General features: G+C 44.5%; 1 protein-coding gene across 5 annotated transcripts in view; it reads left to right on the top strand.

The window, feature by feature from the left end:
- LOC139477120 (high affinity cGMP-specific 3',5'-cyclic phosphodiesterase 9A-like) overlaps positions 1-25,912 on the top strand; it is a 108,985-nt gene that overhangs the window by 58,011 nt on the left and 25,062 nt on the right. Inside the window, exons 3-10 of one of the 5 annotated variants that reach the window (XM_071259670.1) lie at positions 1,864-1,941; positions 6,687-6,733; positions 7,987-8,041; positions 12,089-12,159; positions 15,081-15,189; positions 18,407-18,467; positions 20,450-20,524; positions 22,659-22,745. In XM_071259670.1, the coding sequence (XP_071115771.1) occupies positions 1,864-1,941; positions 6,687-6,733; positions 7,987-8,041; positions 12,089-12,159; positions 15,081-15,189; positions 18,407-18,467; positions 20,450-20,524; positions 22,659-22,745 (583 nt within the window). Of the gene's footprint in view, positions 1-1,863; positions 1,942-6,686; positions 6,734-7,986; positions 8,042-12,088; positions 12,160-15,077; positions 15,190-16,940; positions 16,999-18,406; positions 18,468-20,449; positions 20,525-22,658; positions 22,746-25,912 lie in introns of all 5 variants that reach the window. The other 4 variants (XM_071259671.1, XM_071259672.1, XM_071259668.1 and 1 more) reach the window with 4 other exon arrangements.

Raw genomic sequence — 25,912 nt, 5'->3', positions numbered from 1 at the left:
ACAATGGCCTGTTCAATTAAGTAGCGGAAAACAGCCAAGGTGATGACAAAGGGAGTTATCAGCGTTCTTGCCTCAAAACAGGCGGGAATAGCAGCAGCTTCCAGCGGTAATTACCTACGGAAGCCCATTATGGCCATGCCATTTTTGTTTTGTTGGTGTCTCGAAAATTCAGTTGCGTGGAAAAATCAAGATACTAAGTTGAAAATTCAAGATAATATCTTGAAAATACAAGAAATTAAGTTGGAAATTCAATTTGCTGAAATTTTTTTTGGTTTTAAAATATCTTGAAAATCTTAGGAATTAAGTTGAAGATTATCTTGTACTTGCATTAGAATTCATGTGATTCAGTTCAGATAAACTGAATTTTGCAAATGATCTTCCTGAGGCATCGCTTTCTACCCTGAGCTGACATTGTTGTTGGATAAGAACTTGAATTTTCAAAATAGAAATAATACTTTTGTGGCCCTAATGGGCTTCTGTATCAGGGTAAGAGAATTATTAATGTGCAAAATATTATTTGATCATTATTATTTGACCCCCTGACCCCCTGACCCCCTGATCCCCTGACCCCCTGACCCCCTGAACCCCTGAACCCCTGACCCACCTGACCTCCAAGCAATATTTCACCAGCTCCAGCTACTTGTTTCTACATTTCACTTTTGAGGAACAATCTAGCATGCTTTTTGTTTGTTTGTTTGTTTGTTTGTTGTTTAAAGCCGCTCTCGGCAATATTCCAGCTATATGACGGCGGTCTGTAAATAATCGAGTCTGGACAAGACAATCTAGTGATTGACATCATGAGCATCGATCCACGCAACTGGAATACGATAACATACATTCACCAAATCATGGGGGCTCGACCACCCGATCCCCTTAGTCGCCTTTTACAAGCATAGTCCCCTTTTACGGCAAGCATGGGTTGCGGAAGACCTATTCTACCCCGGATCTTCACGGGTCCCACTCTTTCCGTGAAGATTTCAAAGAGCGTCATACAACTCACGATCGGAAGATGTTTGACCAGGGTAACAACATTCAAGGGGCCATCTCCTTGGTCTTGTGTATATTATAACTTCAACCTTCCCTTGATGCCGAGGCCGCCTCCGTGGTCTAGTGGTAGAGTGTCCGCCCGGAGAGCGGAAGGTCCTGGGTTCGATCCCCGGCCGCGTCATACCAAAAGACTTTAAAAGATGGTACTTGTTGTTACTCTGTCTGGCGCTCGGCATGAAGGGGCTAAAACAAGGACTGGACGGCTCGGAGTCAGGATACTGTGTCTGAGTGGGATATTCATGTTAAACTGCGGCATGGCATCTCAGTGAGCTAGCACTATAAATAGGCATCATTCTGGACAAGTACATGCAGCCACATTCACACACACGCTATATAAGTGCAATAATCTTGGACGCGACGTTAAAACCCAATTTCACCCCACCTTGATGCCGCAGCTCCAGTCTTTGATGTGTACATTTCACAACAACAAACAACAACAACAGTGTTGTTTGATGAGGGTTACAACATTCAAGGCCTAAGTAATTTTTTGAAAAAGTTTTATGGCGGGCATGCGGAGGACATTTCCAAATTTAACACATCAGGGACAATAGTTAGGAATTGCACATGGTCCCGTCGTTATTCAGACGAACAATTGCCTTGCCTTTGTATGTGTTTGTGACGGATCCCACATGCTCGTGATATAGACGGAATCGTACAATGGGCTCTTTTCTCATTGTTATTGAAATTGCTTCGTCGATTTTATTAACGTCGTCGAATACAAATCTGAGAAGAAATGTGTGATTTGACTTCAAAACCTCGTTGTCTTGTTCAAGAGTTGTCAACATCCTATCTAATGATGATTAATGTCTTTTTCAGCAACGCTACAATCACCATCAAAGACATAAATGGAGCCCACATTTCAGTGTCGTCAGCTATGCCGTCCAATACAGCAACGTGAGTATTGACCGAACGTAAATAAAATAATAATAATAATAATAATAATAATAATAATAATAATAATATATTAATATTAATATAAGTCGGCCCAGTTTTTAAAGGAGAGGCTATCTGATCGGCCACTGCATCGAATTTATGTGCAGTGTGTTGAGAAGTTAAGCAACCCTGCAGAGTCTTTTGCTTGGATTAAGTCGTCTGGCCTGAAAAGTGAAACAGGAGGCTTTCTGTTTGCTGCTCAGGACCAGTCACTTCCCATTCAAAACCGTCAATCTTTAATTTTGCATCAAATTGCAAATATGAAATGCAGATTATGTAAGGAATGTAATATGACCAACACATTGTCAGAGGATGCTCAGCTTTGGCCCAAACACAGTATCTTAAGCGACATGATGGTGTAGCTCGATCATTTTATTACCGCCTTCGCCATGCTTGTGGTTTTGACACAGAGGTCCACCCATGGTACGACCCGGAATATGTAGAGGGCGTCATGGAAAATGATAAATGCAAAATTCTTTGGAATAGGCCCATATTCAACCTCAGACGTATCCATGCCAACAAACCTGATCTTGTCCTTTTTTTATAAATTAAAATAAAAAATGCAGCAAAGAGGGTTTGGGGGATCCTGGCACAGTCAGGCTGGTTAGGCTGATCATCAGCTCAGAGCCCTTGCCCCCTCTACACGCAGCCCAGACAACGAATGGGACTTCTCCCAGGAAGCGCTGTCTAGTCAAACCCTCCCAGAACTTTTCGGAGAATGTGAAGACTAACCAACACTCCAGCTTTCTGCATTACCCAGATTGTCAGAAGGGCTGTATTCCTGGTAGCAAACCCGAGTACTCTCCCAATGTCAGTCAACAGATTGGGAGGTACCAAACCTAAGGCACCGAGAACAATGGGGAGTCGGACAACTTGGTACTTGGGATGTAAGCGTGACATTTCGAAAGTGAGGTCCTCATATTTGCCATGTTTTTTCCTCAATCTTGTCAATCACATTAGTTTTGCTTGTTTGTTTGTTTGTTTGTTTGTTGTTTTACGCCACACTCAGCAATATTCCAGCTATATGACGGCAGTCTGTAAATGATCGAGTCTGGACCAGACAATCCAGTGATTAATATCATGAGCATCAATCCACGCAATTTAGATACGATGATATGCATCAACCAAGTCAGTGAGCCTGACCACCTGATCCCGTTAGTCGCATTTTACGACAAGCATAGTCGCCTTTTACGGCAAGCATAGTCGCCTTTTACGGCAAGCATGGGTTGCCGAAGACCTATTATACCCCGGAATCTTCACGGGTCAGGGCTAATGTAAATATTGTCCCATCAATAACACTGATTCAGAATCTTCACGGGCAACAAGAGTAAAGTCAAAGCTAAAGAGCATATTATTATATAAAAGTAAATTCATTCCAAATTTTGCAGCAAATACTCTGTGTGTATGTATTTCTCCTTATGAAAATTTCTTCATAAAAATAATTCCGGTGTGAAAATGTGTGGGGGGGCTGTGGGTGATTGCCTTCTGCCTCTACGGGCCTGGCAAAGCCCTTCTTGCCGACGAGCTGGAAGGCCTCCAAATGTTAACCATTGCCATAGGCTAAAATTACGCCTTTCCCAACACTGCCGCTCCCACGTCAGGTCAGACGCTCGCATTACGCCGCTCACCGTCTGCTGATGGCGTCAATATTCGCCAGATTGTGACAGGTCGGTCTGCACGGGTTGGGCCTGATTGCGGGTACTTACATCGCGTAATCAAAGCAACATTAACTACATTATGGTAAATCTTCCCGATTCGCCCTTTTCTTGAAGTTTAACCAACTATTTATCCTATCTCTTCAGTCATATTAACGTTTAATATCAATCTTTCTATCACATTCCTCCTGTTAAACGTTTACCTGTTTAATGAGGCCAGTTTGTGTCGCCATTGTCTGCATGCGATTCCAATAAATAACAAATATAAACATCGTTAAGCAGACTAAATCTAACATCGCTTCCAAGATTATTGCACTTATATAGCGACGTGCATGCTTGTACTAGTCCGGACTGATGCTAATAGTGCTAGTCAACTGAGATACCATGGCGCAGTTTAACATGAATACCCCACTCAGACTTAGTATACTGACTCCGAGCCGATCAGTCCTTGATTTAGCCCCTTAATGCCGAGCGCCAGACAGGGTAACAACAAGTACCATCTTTTAACGCCTTTTGGCATGACGCAGCCGGAGATCGAACCCGAACTTCCGCTCTCCTGGCGGACGCTCTACCACCGGACCACGGAGGTGGTCTTGTTTGACGTAGTCCCCCTTTCTTTTTCACCGTGGGTTGTGATTTTCTTTGCGGCAATGACTATAATGAAATGAGGGCAAAAGATCTGTTGGTTTTATCATGTTTCATTGTCATTTGAAAATATCTTAAGTTAGCGAAATTATACTGAACCGCAAAAGAAACGTCACCATGGATAGATATTTTATGCGGTTCAGTTTATATACAAGAACTAAACCGTACTTGCGACTAGTCAGCACACGATGATACTTCTACAGGGTTTTATTTTTTAAAATATAATTTTGATTTAAAACTTTCAAAAATTAATAAACTGCTGATAGGTATATAAGACAACTTTTTTTTAAATCTGTAAATTTTCGGCACAAATTTACAACATTTCAAACATGTTATTGTTCATGTGTGTTTCTTCCCCTCGTCTTCATTGAAACGATTAATATTTTTCGAAAATGGTTCTTTAATTATTTTTCTACATAAAAACTAAACTCGGTTATTAGGGGGGAACGGGTGGCCCAGTCGTCTAAGGTGCCACGATTCGCTGTGCAGAGTTGCGTCCCTTGGTCACGACAGAAACCTATGATTGTGGGTTCGAATCCCGATTCGCCCCGATTATGTTTCTAGGTTTGTCAGCACCATACCCGTGCTCGTGGGTTTCACCGAAGACCTGCATCACTTCGGTCTTTTCTCCCACATTGAGCTGACACGTTGTGATATAACTGGAATACTGTTAAAAGCGGCGTTAAACCCAACTCACTCACTCACTCACTCACTGCTCACTCACAAACCTCTAAGGGGCGGTCGGGTAGCCCAGTGGTTAAAGCGTTCGCTCGTCACGCCGAACACCCGGGTTCGAGTTCCGACATCGGTACAATGTGTGAAGCCCATTTCTGGTGTCCCCCGCCATGATATTGCTGGAATATTGCTAAAAGCGGCGTAAAACCATACTCACTCACTCATTTACAAACCTCTCAGATTATTAAATGATTGCAACAGTATCATTTAACTAGATATAAGTTTTGTCTCTCCGAATCTCTATTCAGCAAATGTCTAAAACAAGCTGTGCTATCATATTCTTATAAAATCGTTTCGAGTGTCCTATAATTAAATATATACGGAGATAATATACCAGACATATTCTGTTATCGTTTAATTGTTTTCCGGTATACATGAAGTTAGTTTGTTGTTTGTTGTTTATTATTTAACGCCACACTGTGCAATATTCCAGCTGCGTGACGCAGTCTGTAAATAATCAAGTCCGGACCAGACAATCCAGTGATTGACATCATGAGCATCGTGTATACGATTATGTTGACAATGTTGAATATATAAGACCGGTATGGCAAGGTCAGACTTTAAGTAAAGGCGAGAGACCACGAGGACCCAGTGTCGTATCGTTGAAATGGTTAATTTAATTAAATCACGAGACGCGCCGAGTGGTTTAATCAACCATTTCAACGATTGGACACTGGGGTCCGAGTAGTCTGACATACTTAAACCATGTCCAACATTTATGGCGCCTAAAAGGCTTCAAAAACATTGTTTCATTAAAGGTATTTTGAAAGATATTCAGGAACTCTCTGCTCAACTGTGATAACACTGTTTGAGTCGGGTCTGCGTGAAGCACGTGAAATGTGTTCCCCGAGCCTTTCGCACGTGCACCTCGCACTTTGCCGATTCGGGTTATGAAATGCATGTCCCGGGGCAAGTATACCATTCATTTTGGACCAACTCGAGCACATTTATCAATCAGTTAAATATTACTTGCCCACGTTGATGGGCCTATTATGAGCAAATATAGCCCTGATCAACATAATAGTAATTTCTTTTCAATCTGTTCGTTTCGTTGAACGAAAAGCTACAAAATCACAAGTACTGTACTGATACTAAAATGCATAGAGTAACATACTGTATAAAAATTGCATAAAACACATTTCGCACTTGATAAAGGGATAAGCAATTGTACGTATTAAAGACTACATTCGTTTGCCTTCGAATCCCGCTGGCGACAAACGTTTTGCATGAAATTGTTCTATCATCATGTGAGTGAGTGAGTATGGTTTTACGCCGCTTTTAGCAATATTCCAGCAATATCAAGGCGGGGGACCCGACCGCCCCTCTATCACCAAGACAACTGATAGAGGAAAAAAGAAGTTCCGTCATTGCCAAGTGGTTTTTAACTAACAATTGGTTAGTTAGGCCACGGTAAAAGACAAAGGAGCCATGGTTTAAAGATTGATCAAACAATATGTAGCCGCGGGTAGCCTAGTGGTCACGTGTTCGCTCGTCACGCCGACGGCCCGGGTTCGATTCCCCTTATGGGTAAAATGCGTGAAGCAGATATCTGGTGTCCCCTGCCGTGATATTGCTGGAAAAGTTCTTAAAGCCAAATAAAACCACACGCCCTAACCCACTCGTTATATAGCCAATATGTTGATGTTGAATATTTTTGTTTTATATTTTCAGGAGCCCGTACAAAGTTACGATCAAGGAGCCGCAGGTTCAACAGAATGGTTGGTATTACAGCTGAATACCCTTCTTACGCACGGACCATTTGATATTCTTGGTGGTGTGTGTGTTTGTGTGTGTGTGTGTGGGGGGGGGGGGGGGGGGGAACGGGTGGCCCATCGTCTAAGGTGCCGCGATTCGCTGTGCAGAGTTGCGTCCCTTGGGCACGACAGAAACCTATGATTGTGGGTTCGAATCCCGGTTCGCCCCGATTGTGTTTCTAGGTTTGTCAGCACCGTACCCGTGCTCGTGGGTATTATCTGGTGTTACCCAGTGGTCTCCGTATTATCTGGAGTTACCCAGTGGTCTCAGTATTATCTGGAGTTACCCAGTGGTCTCCGTATTATTTGGAGTTACCCAGTGGTCTCCGTATTATCTGGAGTTACCCAGTGGTCTCAGTATCATCTGGTGTTACCCAGTGGCCTCCGTATTATCTGGAGTTACCCAGTGGTCTCAGTATTATCTGGAGTTACCCAGTGGTCTCAGTATTATCTGGAGTTACCCAGTGGTCTCAGTATTATCTGGTGTTACCCAGTGGTCTCCGTATTATCTGGAGTTACCCAGTGGTCTCAGTATTATCTGGAGTTACCCAGTGGTCTCCGTATTATCTGGAGTTACCCAGTGGTCTCAGTATTATCTGGAGGTATCTAGTGATCCTCGTATTATCTGGAGTTACCCAGTAATCTCCGTATTATTTGAAGTTACCCAGTGGTCTCAGTATTATCTGGAGGTACCCAGTGATCCCCGTATTATCTGGAGGTACCCAGTGATCCCTGTATCATATGGAGTTACCCAGTGGTCCCCGTATTATCTTGAGGTATCTAGTGATCCCCGTATTATCTGGAGTTACCCAGTCATCCCCGTATTATCTGGAGGTATCTAGTGATCCTCGTATTATCTTCAGGTACCCAGTGATCCCCGTATTATCTGGAGGTATCTAGTGATCCTCGTATTATCTGGAGCTACCCAGTGATCCCCGTATTATCTGGAGGTATCTAGTGATCCTCGTATTATCCTCAGGTACCCAGTGATCCCCGTATTATCTGGAGTTACCCAGTGATCCCTGTATTATCTGGAGCTACCCAGTGATCCCTGTATTATCTGGAGGTACCCAATGATCCCCGTGTTATCTTGAATTATTGTAGACCTGCGTCATGCTGGGCTTTCCTCCCACATTAAGCTGAATACATATATATCATTGACAAGCGGCGTTAAACCAAACTTACTCACTCACTGATGTTTCATATTTCGTTCTCAGGTGAAACAGAACTGTTCCAGACGGTTCTAGCCACGGTGGCGGAGCAACTCAACAGGTAAATGTCATCCTCTGTTCTTTTTGCCCCTCAGTTTCATATAACAACTTTTTAAATTCATTTTTTAATAGGGGTGAGAGGAGGGTGTATGTTATTACAGACAAAGACTTTTTCTGCCATTGTTTCAAGATAAGCATTTATTTTTCTGATAGGAACCAAACAACGATTTGGATACCCACGACATATACATTTTAGGACACCAAGTGAAAGATGTTTGTGTGTAAAACGTCAGGCCAAAATGATAATTTCCAACATCTTTTGAGCATTAATATTATTGTACCTAATAAAATAAATCACCCAGTGAATATCTTGTACTATAGTGCCATGAGCGAACACCATGCCTCGCATGTACGCTACGAACGTTGGAATTATTTTTCTGTTTGACAAAATACACCCATCTGTTTCGTATTCATGCAACATTCATTAGTATATAACGTTTGGGCCTCACCTCGTCACGATGCCATGACCTACAATCACTGCATGCCTGTGCCGTCAACAACATCGTGTGTATCGTATCACTGCCAACGGTAACTGTTGGTAACAAAGCCATATTTACCAATTGCTAGGCAACATGCGTCCAACCCTTTCAATCCTCCAACGGTCGTGGTACTAGTGTATGACAAGGAAATATAGTCTTTAACAAATATGATTTTAATGATGGATGGCATCCTAACATGACGGGCCTCGAATATGCGGGGGCGGTCGGGTAGCCTAGTGGTTAAAGCGTTCGCTCGTCACGCCGAAGACCCCGGTTCGATTCCCGACATGGGTACAATGTGTGAAGGCCATTTCTGGTGTCCCCCGCCGTGATATTGCTGGAATATTGCTAAAAGCGGCGTAAAACCATATTCACTCACTCACTCACTCACTCGAATGAGCGACTGATCTCCGTTTAACGCCGATCTGAACAGTACGTTAATTGCTATAACCGCGACAGCTTAATCCAGGGGGTGTTTAAAGTTATTCAGATTGTACACGGTTAATACCCACGAGCTGCAAACCCAGGAACCGTGAGGGGAGCGAATCTGGAATTTGGATCCACGATCACAGAATCCAGTTACGCCTAAGGGACGTAACTGAGCACATATAAAGGCGACGTGTTGATCCTTAATGCACATGGTATTGGCCTTGTCTCATGATAACGCTACCACCGTCGTGTATATATTCTTGTCCCGTTTATATCAAGGTGAGGTGAAATGGGGTTTAACGTCGCGTCGAAGATTATTGCACTTATATAGCGACGTCTTCTTGTACTAGTCCGGACTGATGCCGATTTATAGCGCTAGCTCACTGAGATACCAAGCCGCAGTTTAACATGAATACCCCACTCAGACACAGTATACTGACTCCGAGCCGACCAGTCCTTGTTTTAGCCCCTTAATGCCGAGCGCCAGACAGGGTAACAACAAGAACCATATTTCAAAGTCTTTTGGTATGATCGAACCCCGGACCTTCCGCTCTCCGGGCGGACGCTCTACCACTAGACCACGGAGGCGGTCCTTTATATCAAGGAAACTGAGATTTATATATATATATATGAGATTTGAACCCAATACATAAATTGTCTCCCAGATTTTTTGAACAAAGTAATTGTGCTTGCTAAAAAAAAGGATATTGTCTGCCACAAAATACATTTTTAAAACATAAATATTTGGCTCATAGATGTAATTAGCTGCAAAATATATGTGGTCTCAATACCAAATCCCCCCCCCCCAAATAAATAAATAAATAGATAAATAAATAAATAAATAAATAAATAAATAAATAAATAAATAAATAAATAAATAAATAAATAAATAAATAAATAAATAAATAAATAAATAAATAAATAAAAAAGAAAGAAAGAAAAAAAAAAGAGCAAATATCGAATGGTCGGTCCCCTGTTATCAGAAGAAGTCAGGTCATCAGTATGAGCTGCAAGAATCGATGAGGTTTGAGGACAATACTGCATATTCCAAGTAGCTTTACAAGACAGTAATTGCATCCACTGCTTGTCATCAGTGGATGCGTCCACAAATAGGCCTATTAAACTCCTTTTGTCCTCTCCTTTCCGTATCCTGATGCTGATTAATTAAACTCGTTTACAACCTCACGACACACCCTTATAGGGTACTTCTCGACGTGGTCACTATCAGCGTATGATTGATTGCTCGTGACGGGAAGAGCATAGGTTTAACTCAACAGCAGCTATTCATGTAGTCGCTGTTGTGTTGTTAGACTTATGCTCTTCTAGTAGCTGTTTAATGATGGACATTACGATGGTGGAGTGTCAGGCTTGCTTATCTCACAGTGTATTCATTGCATTTATTGTGATTGTTTGGTTTTTTTGGGATGGGGGGTGGGGGGTTTGGTGTTTTTTTTTGGGGGGGGGGGTAATATTTTTTTTTTTTTTTTTTTTTTTTGGTCTTTTGTGTGTGTGCGTGCGTGCGTGCGATTGTTTGGTGTTGATGTTTTTGTTTGTTTTTTGTTTGTTTTGTTTTGGTTTTTTTGGGGGGGGGGATTTGGTTGTTTTTGTTTTTTTTGTTTTTTTTAATTGTATTTTTTTTTGGTCTTCTGTGTGTGTGTGTGCGTGCCTGCGTGCGTGCGTGCGTGCGTGCGTGCGTGTGTGCGTGCGGGTAAGGAAAATGGAGGGCGACATGTGGTGAATGGGGTCTCATTGGGGAATAGCTCTTCTCATTATCCATGGTCGGTTATACCTGAAGTAGGTCGGCAATAGATAAAACTAGCTTTTCGTTGTGTAAGGTTTCCGCTTTTCCAGTTTTAAGTTAACTGCATCAATACATCAACCGTTGCATATGCGAATCTAACACAACAATTAGGCCATTTGTTTAGGAGCATATACACGTTTTTAAAAAAATCAAACTTCGAAACCCGTTTTGAACGTTTGATCCAAATTCTATCTGTGAAACACTTTTGCATATATCCTAAAAAACAAACAGTTCTAACCCCCCGCCAAAGTATAGTTCTATTGGGTATTTTGTATTCTTTATATTTTCGAAGTGGTTGATCAATTAAGAATTAGATTCCAAACCCCAAAGAGTTAAGGGGCGGTCGGGTAGCCGAGTAGTAAAAGCGTTCACTCGTCACGCCAAAGACCCGGGTTCGATTCCCGACATGGGTACAATGTGTGAAGCCCATATCTGGTGTCCCCCGCAGTGATATTGCTGGAATATTGCTAAAAGCGGCATAAAACCAAACACACTCACTGCTTTTAAGAAGCGTTTGTCTAAATTTTAAACGCGAAGAAGTCTTTCTTTCTTATGAGATGTAGAAAAAATATTACAAACGTGATAAAAAATCGATTTGGGACGCGGGAGAACCCCACGTCTCTGGGTAGGTACCTATGTCTGCCAAGTTTAATCATTTATGCGAGATACATCGTAACTGTGCTAGAGCTGTCCAATATTTTTGTCGACCCGTGAAGATCCGGGGTAGAATAGGTCTTCACCAACCCATGCTTGCCGTAAAAGGCGAATATGCTTGTCGTAAGAGGCGACTAACGGGGCCGGGTGGTCAAGCTCGCTGACTTGGTTGAATCATGTCATCGATCCCAATTGCGTGGATCGATGTTCATGACATCAATCGCTGGATTGTCTGGTCCAGACTCGATTTTTTACAGCCCGCTTTCATATTGCTGGAATATTGCTGAATGCGGCGTAAAACAACAACGCAACCATCCAAACATATCATGTCCAACATGTCTCAAAAAGATAAATCTTTAAAAGATAAATTTCATTGTTGATATGAGATATAAAGAGCTTATTTGCTGGAGGAGGGTAAAAATAAAAGTCATTTCTGACTAAGTATACATCTTTAAAAAGTTTCTTTTATCGATAGCAAGAAAAGGGTCTGCATCCTTTTATTATTATTCTATCAGCTTTCTTCCGCCAATACCCCGAAGACTAAATGCTGATTTTCTTTACAACTCTGGGAACAATGCAAATAAAAATAGAAAAAATAAAAACATTTCCGTCTGATTGTGCTTTCTGAAGATGGAGATGTGAATCTGAGTGACTGGTTTTACCAGGTATGTCCTTGACCTTGCAGGGTCTTCCGAATGGAGGAGTTGAAGACGGAGCTAAACCAGCGACTCAACGTCATCGAGAAACGCATGGAAAGTATGTACATTCGAATAACAAATTTTCTCTCGACGTTCGTTATCTCTACCGGTTATTTCGACGAATTGTCGCCTCACTCTAGAAACGACCCCATGTTTCGGCAGTACAGAACGTATAACAAAAAAACATGGGGCATACTTGACCTCCGTGAAACACGGGGCATAAGTGTACCTCCATGAAACAAAGGGCATGCTTATACCTCCGTGAAACACGGGGCATACTTGTACCTCCTTGAAACACGGGGCATACTTGTACCTTCGTGAAAAACGGGGCATACTTGTACCTCCGTGAAACACGGGGCATACTTGTACCTCCGTGAAACACGGGGCATACTTGTACCTTCGTGAAACACGGGGCATACTTGTACCTCCTTGAAACACGGGGCATACTTGTACCTCCGTGAAACACGGGGCATACTTGTACCTTCGTGAAACACGGGGCATACTTGTACCTCCGTGAAACACGTGGCCTGCTTGTACCTCCGTGAAACACGGGGCATGCTTGTACCTTCGTGAAACACGGGGCATACTTGTACCTTCGTGAAACACGGGGCATGCTTGTACCTCCTTTAAACACGTGGCATGCTTGTACCTCCGTGAAACACGGGGCATCCTTGTACCTCCTTGAAACACGGGGCATACTTGTACCTCCGTGAAACACTGGGCATGCTTGTACCTCCGTGAAACACGGGGCATGCTTGTACCTCCGTGAAACACGGGTCATACTTATACCTCCTTGAAACACGGGGCATACTTGTACCTCCTTGAAACACGGGGCATACTTGTACCTCCGTGAAACACGGGGCATACTTGTACCTTCGTGAAACACGGGGCATACTTGTACCTCCGTGAAACACGTGGCCTGCTTGTACCTCCTTTAAACACGTGGCATGCTTGTACCTTCGTGAAACACGGGGCATACTTGTACCTCCGTGAAACACGGGGCATGCTTGTACCTCCTTTAAACACGTGGCATACTTGTACCTCCGTGAAACACGGGGCATGCTTGTACCTTCGTGAAACACGGGGCATACTTGTACCTTCGTGAAACACGGGGCATACTTGTACCTCCGTGAAACACGGGGCATACTTGTACCTTCGTGAAACACGGGGCATACTTGTACCTTCGTGAAACACGGGGCATACTTGTACCTCCGTGAAACACGGGGCATGCTTGTACCTCCTTTAAACACGTGGCATGCTTGTACCTCCGTGAAACACGGGGCATCCTTGTACCTCCTTGAAACACGGAGCATACTTGTACCTCCTTGAAACACGGGGCATACTTGTACCTCCTTGAAACACGGGGCATGCTTGTACCTCCGTGAAACACGGGTCATACTTGTACCTCCGTGAAACACGGGGCATACTTGTACCTCCTTGAAACAAGGGGCATACTTGTACCTCCGTGAAACACGGGGCATGCTTGTACCTCCTTGAAACACGTGGCATGCTTTTACCTCCGTGAAACACGGGGCATGCTTGTACCTCCGTGAAACAAGGGGCATACTTGTACCTCCGTGAAACACGGGGCATGCTTGTACCTCCGTGAAACAAGGGTTATGCTTGTACCTCCGTGAAACACGGGGCATACTTGTACCTCCGTGAAACACGGAGCATGCTTGTACCTCCGTGAAACAAGGGGCATACTTGTACCTCCGTGAAACACGGGGCATACTTGTACCTCCTTGAAACACGGGGCATGCTTGTACCTCCGTGAAACACGGGGCTTGCTTGTACCTCCGTGAAACACGGGACATGCTTTTGCCTCCCTGAAACACGGGGCATACTTGTACCTCCGTGAAACACGGGGCATGCTTTTACCTCCGTGAAATATACAGTAGGTATGGGCGTATTGTGTATCGGTGTAAAGGGGGAGCTGGGCTTTGAGCCGTGATTGTACATGTTGCATTAGCTAAGGGTCCCTTTAAGATGGAAACATTCTCTTGATGTGACTTGGAATTGTGTGTTGGGGAGTTATGGGGTTAGGCGGGGGGTGTGTGTAGGGGGGGTATAGGGGTTTGACGGGTGTGTGTGTAGGGGAGTTATGGGGATAGGGTGAGTGTGTGTGTAGGGGTGTTTTCGGGTTAGGCGAGTGTGTGTGTAGGGGTGGTACAGCGATAGGGTGAGTGTGTGTATAGGGTTGTTATGGGTGTTTGGCGGGTGTGTATGTAGGGGTGTTATGGGGGTTTGGCGGGTGTGTGTAGAGTTGTTAGGGGCGTAGGGCGAGTGTGTAGGGGTGTTATGGGTGTTTGGCGGATGTGTGTGTAGGGGTGTGATGGGGGTTTGACGGATGTGTGTGTAGGGGTGTTATGGGGGTTTGGCGGGTGTGTGTGTAGAGGTGTGATGGGGGTTTGACGGATGTGTGTGTAGGGGTGTTATGGGTGTTTGACGGGTGTGTGTGTAGGGTTGTTATGGGGTTTGGCAGGTGTGTGTGTAGGGGTGTTATGGGGGTTTGGCGGGTGTGTGTGTAGGGGTGTTATGGGGGTTTGGCGGGTGTGTGTGTAGGGGTGTTATGGGAGTTTGGCGGGTGTGTGTGTAGGGGTGTTATGGGGGTTTGGCGGGTGTGTGTGTAGGGGTGTTATGGGGGTAGGGCGGGCGTGTGTGAAGAGGTTTTATGGGGGTAGGGCGAGTGTCTGTAGGGGTGTTATGGGGGTTTGGCGGATGTGTGTGTAGAGGTATTAGGGGGGTTTGGCTGGTGTGTGTGTAGGGGTGTTATGGGGGTAGGGCGGATGTGTGTGTAGAGGTATTAGGGGGGTTTGGCTGGTGTGTGTAGGGGTGTTATGGGGGTTTGGCGGGTGTGTTTGTAGAGGTGTTATGGGGGTAGGGGGGTGTGTGGGGGGTGGTGGTATGGGGATGTGTTATAATGGAGTGGGCTTTGAGCCGTGGATTGTTTACTGTAACATCTCTTGTTCTAAGTAGTGGAGGGACTTAAAGCCGTGGAGATTGAGAAGTGCAAGCGGGACATCTCCGACATCAAGGATCAGATTTGGAACGCACAGAAGAAGTATGTTGACTTGAACAAAATGAGGTAGGCCGCGTCCTGCCTGGTACTGCCCACACGCACCACGGTGTCTGTCTAATCAATAGTAACTTTACTTGATACGCAACTCCAATGTTCATAACACGAGCAACTTATTAAGCCTGGGTGACGGTCGGGTAGCCTAGTGGTTAAAGCGTTCGCTCGTCACGCCAAAGACCCGGGTTCGATTCCCGACATGGGTACAATGTGTGAAGCCCATTTCTGGTGTCCCCCGCCGTGATATTGCTGGAATATTGCTAAAAGCGGCGTAAAAGCAAACTCACTCACTCAATATTAAGCCTGTATTGGCATTGTATGTGACTTTTGTTAGAAGCTGTACGGAGTTTGATGATATGATATAGCCGAGAGCATGAGCAGGGCCGCGGAGTTCTCTGTCTGGCATTGCGTCCCTTTATTGTGTCAGGATCCGCTGATAGTGGGTGGAAATCCTAAATTCGCCCCGATCATGATTCCTGGTTTATTAGCACTATACCTTTCCTCATAAGTTTCACGAGTGGTGAACGTCTAAGACTTGCGTCACTTTAGGCTTTCTTCTCAAATTAGGCTTTAAACGCCCTGTTGTAACTGAAATACTACTTAAAGCGGCCTAAAACACTATTCACTCTCTTGATATGATTTGTGCCGTTAAAGGACTGGAGACGATTTGGAAAGAATCGTTGCAGTTCTTGTAAACTGTTTGGCAAAACAAAAAGTATTCACTTGAAAATTAGATTTGACCCAAACATTACAAACTTTATCAAAAGATTACTAGACTCAAAACAGTCGCCGAAACACTGCAACGTGCAAAACACAACTATGATATCCATACAAAATACGCCACCATCGAATAATCATTTCTTGTTTGTCTCGTTTTTTCAGTTTTTTCAGTTTTGACTACTGAAACATGAGGCCATTATTTAGGATAGAATCGAAGTTTTGACCACTTAAACATGAGGCCATTATTTAGTATAGAATCGAAGTTTTGACCACTGAAACATGAGGCCTTTATTTAGGATAGAATCGAAGTTTTGACTACTGAAACATGAGGCCATAATTTAGGATAGAATCGAAGTTTTGACTACTGAAACATGAGGCCATTATTTAGGACAGAATCGAAGTTTTGACCACTGAAACATGGGGCCATTATTTAGGATAGAATCGAAGTTTTGACTACTGAAACACGAGGCCAATATTTAGGATAGAATCGAAGTTTTGACTACTGAAATTTGAGGCCATTATTTAGGATAGCATCGAAGTTTTGACCACTGAAACATGAGGCTATTGTGTCCAGTAAACGTAAAGCACTCTTCTTAAAGTTCATTCCAAACTGGTAAAAATGTATTCAATCCGATACTGAATATTCATTTATGTTTGCGTATTTTGGCAACACATATTCTTTATATTAAGTAATCATTCACAGTGAAATCCAGTAAATCCGGACTGCGTCGTTTTTCCGGAAATCGCTCGGATGTTCCAACGGTGACTGTCTGTAATATGGTGTTTCCGGATTTACTTGGTTCGGACTAAGGAGGTGTCACGCAGTATGAAAATTATGCTTGTTTGGATTGCAACTTAATTAACCCTAGCTTAATTAACCCTTCTTTAAACGTCCTCAGGTCCCTTTCATTAGAATTTTCACTGTTTCATCCACCAGCCCTTTTCGTCTGTCTTAGTTTTAGTTCCCTTTCTAATTTTTTCACTTTGCACCCGACTCCTTCCAGGCCGTGCCCCTATGATAACAATCACGATCATTTTTATAGTTCTTTGAGCGACGAAAAGAAAATCAGCTTGAAGAGAGATGTACCCACATACCCGAAGGTAATCAAGGTCCCTGTCGACACTAGCCAATCACGGATGCTCGATTTGTCACGTGTCATGAGATGTAACTTCCGGTCTATAGCAGCCATGTTCAGAGAATCATTCGCTTTACCAGTCATATCATTTGTATTGTAATGTTTACAAAATACATTACGCTGAGATTAAGTTTAATTGGATCTCGAATATAAAATAAAAATATCAAAAAATATACTTATCATGGCATTGAGAGGTTTGACTCTGAACATGGCTGCTGAGTCACGCTGTGAACAAGAACACGCCACCACTGAAAGTACCGATTAAACTGCTCCCCGTTTGAGCAAATGACACTGGACGAAATTGCAATATTTCCAAATCATGAGACTGACCTTTCCCGATCTCCATGAGAGGAAAGACCGATTTTTCCAGAATTTTTAAAAGTAAAATACACGACTGTGAACACATATATACTATCTTTCCAAAAACATCGTTACCTCTTCAAAACTTCCCATAACTTTGCAAACATTTCAACAACTTTCCAAACATTTCAACAACTTTCCAAACATTTCAACAACTTTTCAAATATTTCCACAATTTTCCAAACATTTCCAGACCGGTTTGTCCAGAATTCTAAAAAGTAAAATAAACGACTGTAAACACATTTATACTATCTTTGCACTGTCACCTCTTCATAACGTTCCACAACTTTCTAAACATTTCAACAACTTTCGAAATATTTCCACAACTTCCAAAACATTTCCAGACCGGTTTGTCCAGAATTTTAAAAAGTATAATACACGACTGTAAACGCATTCATACTATCTTCATAACGTTCCACAACTTTGCAAACATTTCAACAACATTTCCAAGCTTGTAGAAATAATCTTCTTTCGATTGTGTTGAAATGTGATATTTTCGTATAGAAATCACTAACTTTGGAAAGTTTGGAAAGAGCACTCTTTCGTCCAGTGTAACAGTCTGCATAAGCAGTCATGGTTTAACTTTTGAACGGGCGTTTTCTTGATTTAGTGAACGGTTGATGAAGATTACACGCCTGGTCTTGCACGGCGCGCGTCTTCTTGACCCTGCACGTTTGTTTTATCCTGTTAGAATCATATCAAGGGATTCGGCACGGCCCAAACAAAAATGCCCCTGTCCTGAAAATACACCATGTGGTCGTATTCTGGCGATCCCGTTCTCCTGGCTAGGAAACCAAAGCGGTTGGGTTGTGGCGATCTGTCCATCCAATTTGAGTCATCTAAATTTCCACTTGAACATGTTGAAGATTCGCAAACATGAACCAATATATATTTCGAAATTTTAACATAGTTAGATGACTCAAACTGCTTGCGTGGATCGCCTCCACATTTCTCGAGCGGTTATCCCGAACGCACCGCACGACTGTATTTTTGAGTGACTCTATTCTTCCCAGCGAGGTGCCTCCGACAGACAAGAACTTGTCCAGAGCCAAATCGCCTCCGATGTATGAGAAGGTAACGAAATAGGTGACAATATCCGCGCCTTTTCCGCTGCCAAGCGATGGCACTCAAAGACTGGTACCCTATCTTCAATGCATGGATAAACCGCTCTATACTCTATTTGGTATGCTCTAATATATGCGCAAATGTCATACAGTGTTTTTTTTATTCTGAAGCAAATTGGGTCAAAGTGATACACCTGTCGATCACTTTTTTGAAGCTAATTTCAAAATTGTGTTGAAACTATTAATTACGCATTTAGTCATGTAATGGAAACAAAGGTTGTTTTTCAAATTGTGCTATCTCTTTGAAATATACTTATAAAGGTAGGAATCACTAATATTTTTGTAGTGAAGCCTGACTTCACAATTTCATAAGAAAAAATATCCCCAAAGATATTCATGATCCTTAACTTCTTTTCTTCAGTATATATGCTCAGTCGCACTTGAAAAAAATGTGGCTGGTTTTTTTGGTAGTTTTGGTGTGGTTTTTTTTATGGAAGCTGCCATAGTAACTCAGCGGAAGTAGGATATCAGTCTACCCCACGCGTCACGTGATTCAAAATGGAGTTTTCACAAACCTCTCGTGTTGAAAGTTTAACTGTGGTTGTGAGTGTGTACTATTTCTGTGAGAATTCCATTTTGAGTTCCCACGTGTACATTCTTTAAACTGTTTGGGTGTAGGGAAACCAAACAGTTTTGAAGCCAGGAAAAGGTGAAGGACGCCGGATTGCGTGTGTAGAATATCCCTATTACCTTGTGGAGTGTTTTATCGAGTTTAATCCAAGTTGTTTGTTTTTATCTTTGATATCTTTGTCATATATGTCTGGCGATTGGATGTCCAGTGGCCAAAGGCACATCAAAAAAATACACTGTGTTGCGTCCCTTGGGCAGTTTAGAAAACTATGATCATGATTTCTAACCCCTGACAATACCATTGTTCAAATTTAATAATCAGGAACTTATAGAAATGTCACAGTTTTATAGACTAGTAATTGCAGTAAACATCTGACTTTCTGTTTAAAATAACCATTAAAGGAAAGACAGCTGTTCACTTGAACAAAACAGGGGAACATGTGGTTCAAGTCAAAATAGAGAGATCATTTCTGTCATTGATGACTTCCCAAGAATGGCTGACCGTGATTGACCTCGGGAACATAACTCATTTTATGGCCATCTCTACAAGTAATAAAGATCGGGCATAATGCCATCCTCAAATGCATTACGTTTCTAATGGCTCTTCAGAGATGTCGCCTTCTTCTGAATTACAGAACTCTGTAGCACCGCTGAGTACGTATAATGTGCCCGTTTGGTAAAAATATAAGTAGTCTTTGATCCAGCCAGAACCGTGGGATGATCAGGTAGACACACACTTTCTACACAATTCACATCAGCGTTAATAATTTTTGTTACTTGTTTTCAGGAACCCCTAAATCAGGAATGTGACAAAAAATCAATTTTAATCATTTCGTTTATTATTGTTGAATCCTTTTGACACAAACAAGGGATATACACGCTTAATACCAGTAAATGTTTGCTCAAATACTGTTAACTTCAACATTATTCACTTTCCTGTCAAATTCAATAAAAATGACAAATGGAATAGACAATTTCAAATGAATTTTTTCTCATCATACCGAACCCTTATCAAAAACATAAATACAAAAAAGAAGAGTCTAAATATATTTTTATATAAATTGATACTTCGAGCCTTTGATAAAAAAGAAATAAAAGTTGAGGATTTAAACATCATCACATAACTGAATCAATCAGACTGAAGTCATCTTAATGTCAGAAACGTGTCTTAATGGCGGACATTCATCTTCGCCAGCTTGTTTGTGTCGTAACCGCATCTTTTGTGTGGATTGTTTTTGGGATTAGACAGTCCCAGCCTTTAACGTAGAGATGTGTTCCTCTTTAAATATCCAACGAGTACATTATGCGTGAACATTTAACCAGGACTATTATTGTCACGGCCTATCTGACCTTTGTTCTCAGTACACACTTTCCCAAGAGACAGTGGATTACCTGAAACAGCCGACCTTCGACATGTGGCACTGGGAGCCTAACGAAGTAAGAGACAGTATAACTTGTTTTCCTTCAGTTTCCTAATTTAATTATTATTATATAATTCACATGCAATTCACTGATTATATTTGAATAACTTACACCTATTGCAATCGCACTGATGACTACCTTCGAGGTGAAAGAAGACCCTTCATTGGGTGCTTGGTGTCGGATTGCCAATGTGTTCATTGGTGCCGTTTATTGACGTATGATGCTGGGTGTGACAGTGAGGGTGTTGTACAGTTGCGGGGTGTAACAGTGTGGGTGGTGGGTGTTGTACAGATGCTGGGTGTTTCGGTGAGGGTGTTGTACAGATGCTGGGTGTTACAGAGTGGGTGGTGGGTGTTGTACAGATGCTGGATGTGACAGTACGGGTGTTGTACAGATGCTAGGTGTTACAGTGTGGGTGGTGGGTGTTGTACAGATGCTAGGTGTTACAGTGTGGGTGGTGGGTGTTGTACAGATGCTGGTTGTTACAGTGTGGGTGCTGTGTGTCGTACAGATGCTGGGTTGTACAGTGTGGGTGGTGGGTGTTGTACAGATGCTGGGTGTTACAGTGTGGGTGGTGGGTGTTGTACAGATGCTGGGTTGTACAGTGTGGGTGTTGTACAGATGCTGGGTGTTACAGAGTGGCTGTTGTACAGATGCTGGGTGTTACAGTGTGGGTGGTGGGTGTTGTACAGATGCTGGGTGTTACAGTGTGGGTGGTGGGTGTTGTACAGATGCTGGGTGTTACAGAGTGGCTGTTGTACAGATGCTGGGTGTTACAGTGTGGGTGGTGGGTGTTGTACAGATGCTGGGTGTTACAGTGTGGGTGGTGGGTGTTGTACAGATGCTGGGTGTTACAGAGTGGCTGTTGTACATTTGATACTGTGTTGTACAGATGCTTGGTGTTACAGTGTGGGTGGTGGGTGTTGTACAGATGCTGGGTTGTACAGTGTGAGTGGTGGGTGTTGTACAGATGCTGGGTGTTACAGGGTGGGTGCTGTACATGTGATACTGTGTTGTACAGATGCTTGGTGTGACAGTGAGGGTGTTGTACAGTTGCGGGGTGTTACAGTGTAGGTGTTGTACAGATGCTGGGTGTTACAGTGTAGGTGTTGTACAGTTGCGGGGTGTTACAGTGTGGGTGGTGGGTGTTGTACAGATGCTGGGTGTTACAGTGTAGGTGTTGTACAGTTGCGGGGTGTTACAGTGTGGGTGTTGTACAGATGCTGGGTGTTACAGTGTGGGTGTTGTACAGATGCTGCGTGTTACAGTGTGGGTGGTGGGTGTTGTACAGATGCTGGGTGTTACAGAGTGGGTGTTGAACATGTGATACGGTGTTGTGCAGATGCTGGGTGTGACAGTGAGGGTGTTGTACAGTTGCGGGGTGTTACAGTGTGGGTGGTTGGTGTTGTACAGATGCTGGTTGTTACAGTGTGGGTGGTGGGTGTTGTACAGATGCTGGGTGTTACAGTGTGGGTGGTGGGTGTTGTACAGATGCTGGATGTGACAGTGTGGGTGTTGTATAGATGCTGGGTGTTACAGTGTGGGAGGTGGGTGTTGTACAGATGCTGGGTGTTACAGTGTTGGTGTTGTACAGATGCTGGGTGTTACAGTGTGGGTGGTGTACAGATGCTGGGCGTTACAGTGTGGGTGTTGTACAGATGCGGGGTGTTACAGTGTGGGTGTTGTACAGATGCTGGGTGTTACAGTTCGGGTGTTGTACAGATGCTGGGTGTTACAGTGTGGAGGGTGGGTGTTGTACAGATGCTGGGTGTTACAGTAAAAATGTTGTACAGATGCTGGGTGTTACAGTGTGGGTGGTGTACAGATGCTGGGCGTTACAGTGTGGGTGTTGTACAGATGCTGGGCGTTACAGTGTGGGTGGTGGGTGTTGTACAGATGCTGGGTGTTACAGTGTGGGTGGTGTAGAAATGCTGGGTGTTACAGTGAGGGTGTTGTACAGATGCTGGGTGTTACAGTGAGGGTGTTGTACAGATGCTGGGTGTTACAGTGTGGGTGTTGTACAGATGCTGGGTGTTACAGTTTGGCAGTTATACATGTGGTACTGTGTTGTACAGATGCTGGAGGACACACATGACTTTCTGTGTTGCATAGATGCTGGGTGATATAGATGTGTTACTTTGATGTACAGATGCTGAGTCTGCTGGAACATATGTACCACGAACTGGGCCTGGTGAAGGAGTTCAGCATTAACCCGATTACTCTGAAGAGATGGCTGGTGAGTAGCACGGGGACAGACACGGGTTCAGACACAGGCACGGGGACAGACGCAGACACTAGTACAGACACAGACACGTGTAAAGACACAGGTACAGACACAAACACAGAAACATACATGAGTACAGACACAGACACGTGTAAAAACACGGGTACAGACACAGACATGGGTACAGACACAGACACGGGTACAGACACAAGAACGGGTACAGACACAGACATGGGTACAGACACAGACACGGGTACACAAACAGACACGGGTACACAAACAGACACGGGGACAGACACAGACATGGTACAGACACAAGAACGGGTACAGACACAAGAACGGGTACAGACACAGACATCGGTACAGACACAGACACGGGTACAGACACAGACACGCGTACAGACACAGACACGGGTACAGACACAGACACGGGTACAGACACAGACATGGGTACAGACACAGACACGGGTACAGACACAGACATGGGTACAGACACAAGAACGGGTACAGACACAAGATTGGGTACAGACACAGACATCGGTACAGACACAGACACGGGTACAGACACAGACACGCGTACAGACACAGACACGGGTACAGACACAGACACGGGTACAGACACAGGCACAGGTACAGACACAGACACGGGTACAGACACAGACACGTGTTCAGACACAAGAACGGGTACAGACACAAGAACGGGTACAGACACAGACACGGGTACAGACACAAGAACGGGTACAGACACAGACACGGGTACAGACACAGACACGGGTACAGACACAGACACGGGTACAGACACAGACACGGGTACAGACACAGACACGGGTACAGACACAAACACGGGTACAGACACAAGAACGGGTACAAACACAAGAACGGGTACAGACATAGACACGGGTACAGACACAGACACGGGTACAGACACAGACACGCGTACAGACACAAGAACGGGTACAGACACAGACACGGGTACAGACACAAACACGGGTACAGACACAGACACGGGTACAGACACAGACACGGGTACAGACACAGACACGGGTACAGACACAGACACGGGTACAGACACAGACATGGGTACAGACACAGACACGGGTACAGACACAAACACGGGTACAGACACAGACACGGGTACAGACACAGACACGGGTACAGACACAGACACGGGTACAGACACAGACACGGGTACAGACACAGACACGGGTACAGACACAAACACGGGTACAGACACAAGAACGGGTACAAACACAAGAACGGGTACAGACATAGACACGGGTACAGACACAGACACGGGTACAGACACAGACACGAGTACAGACACAAGAACGGGTACAGACACAGACACGGGTACAGACACAGACACGGGTACAGACACAGGTACAGACACAGACACGGGTACAGACACATACACGGGTACAGACACAGACATGGGTACAGACACAGACACGGGTACAGACACAGACACAGGTACAGACACAGACACAGGTACAGACACAGACACGGGTACAGACACATACACGGGTACAGACACAAGAACGGGTACAGACACAGACACGGGTACAGACACAGACACGGGTACAGACATAGACGCGGGTACAGACACAAGAACGGGTACAGACACAGACACGGGTACAGACACAGACACGGGTACATGCACAGACACGGGTACAGGCACAGACACGGGTACAGACACAGACACAGGTACAGACACAGACACAGGTACAGACACAGACACGGGTACAGACACATACACGGGTACAGACACAAGAACGGGTACAGACACAGACACAGGTACAGACACAGACACGGGTACAGACATAGACGCGGGTACAGACACAAGAACGGGTACAGACACAGACACGGGTACAGACACAGACACGGGTGCAGGCACAGACACGGGTACAGGCACAGACACGGGTACAGACACAGACACGGGTACAGACACAGACACGGGTACAGACACAGACATGGGTACAGACACAAGAACGGGTACAGACACAGACACGGGTACAGACACAGACACGGGTACAGACACAGACACGGGTACAGATACAGACACGGGTACAGACACAGACATGGGTACAGACACAAGAACGGGTATAGACACAGACACGGGTACAGACACAGACACGGGTACAGATACAGACAAGTACAGACACAGACACGGGGACAGAAACAAACATGGGTACAGACACAGACACGGGTACAGACACAAGAACGGGTACAGACACAGACACGCGTACAGACTCAGACACGGGTACAGACACAGACACGGGTACAGACACAAGAACGGGTACAGACACAAGAACGGGTACAGACACAGACATGGGTACAGACACAAGAACAGGTACAGACACAGACATGGGTACAGACACAAGAACGGGTACAGACACAGACACGGGTACAGATACAGACACACGTACAGACACAGACATGGGTACAGACACAAGAACGCGTACAGACACAGACACGGGTACAGACACAAGAACAGGTACAGACACAGAAATGGGTACAGACACAAGAACGGGTACAGACACAGACGCGGGTACAGACACAAGAACGCGTACAGACACAGACACGGGTACAGACACAAGAACGCGTACAGACACAGACACGGGTACAGACACAAGAACGGGTACAGACACAGACACGGGTACAGACACAAGAACGGGTACAGACACAGACATGGGTACAGACACAAGAACGCGTACAGACACAGACACGGGTACAGACACAAAAACGGGTACAGACACAGACGCGGGTACAGACACAAGAACGGGTACAGACACAGACACGGGTACAGACACAGACACGGGTACAGGCACAGACACGGGTACAGACACAGACACGGGTACAGACACAGACACGGGTACAGACATAGACACGGGCACAGACACAGACACGGGTACAGACACAAGAACGGGTACAGACACAGACACGGGTACAGACACAGACACGGGTACAGACACAGACACGGGTACAGACACAGACACGGGTACAGACACAGACACGGGTACAGACACAGACACGGGCACAGACACAGACACGGGTACAGAAACAGACACGGGTACAGACACAGACACGGGTACAGACACAGACACGGGTACAGACACAGACACGGGTACAGACACAGACACGGGTACAGACACAGACACGGGTACAGACACAGACACGGG

This window comes from Haliotis cracherodii, unplaced genomic scaffold, assembly GCF_022045235.1.
Source record: "Haliotis cracherodii isolate W230 unplaced genomic scaffold, xgHalCrac1.p SCAF_31, whole genome shotgun sequence".
In the NCBI taxonomy this organism is placed as follows: Eukaryota; Metazoa; Mollusca; class Gastropoda; order Lepetellida; family Haliotidae; genus Haliotis; species Haliotis cracherodii.
This window is presented reverse-complemented; position numbering and strand designations above follow the sequence as displayed.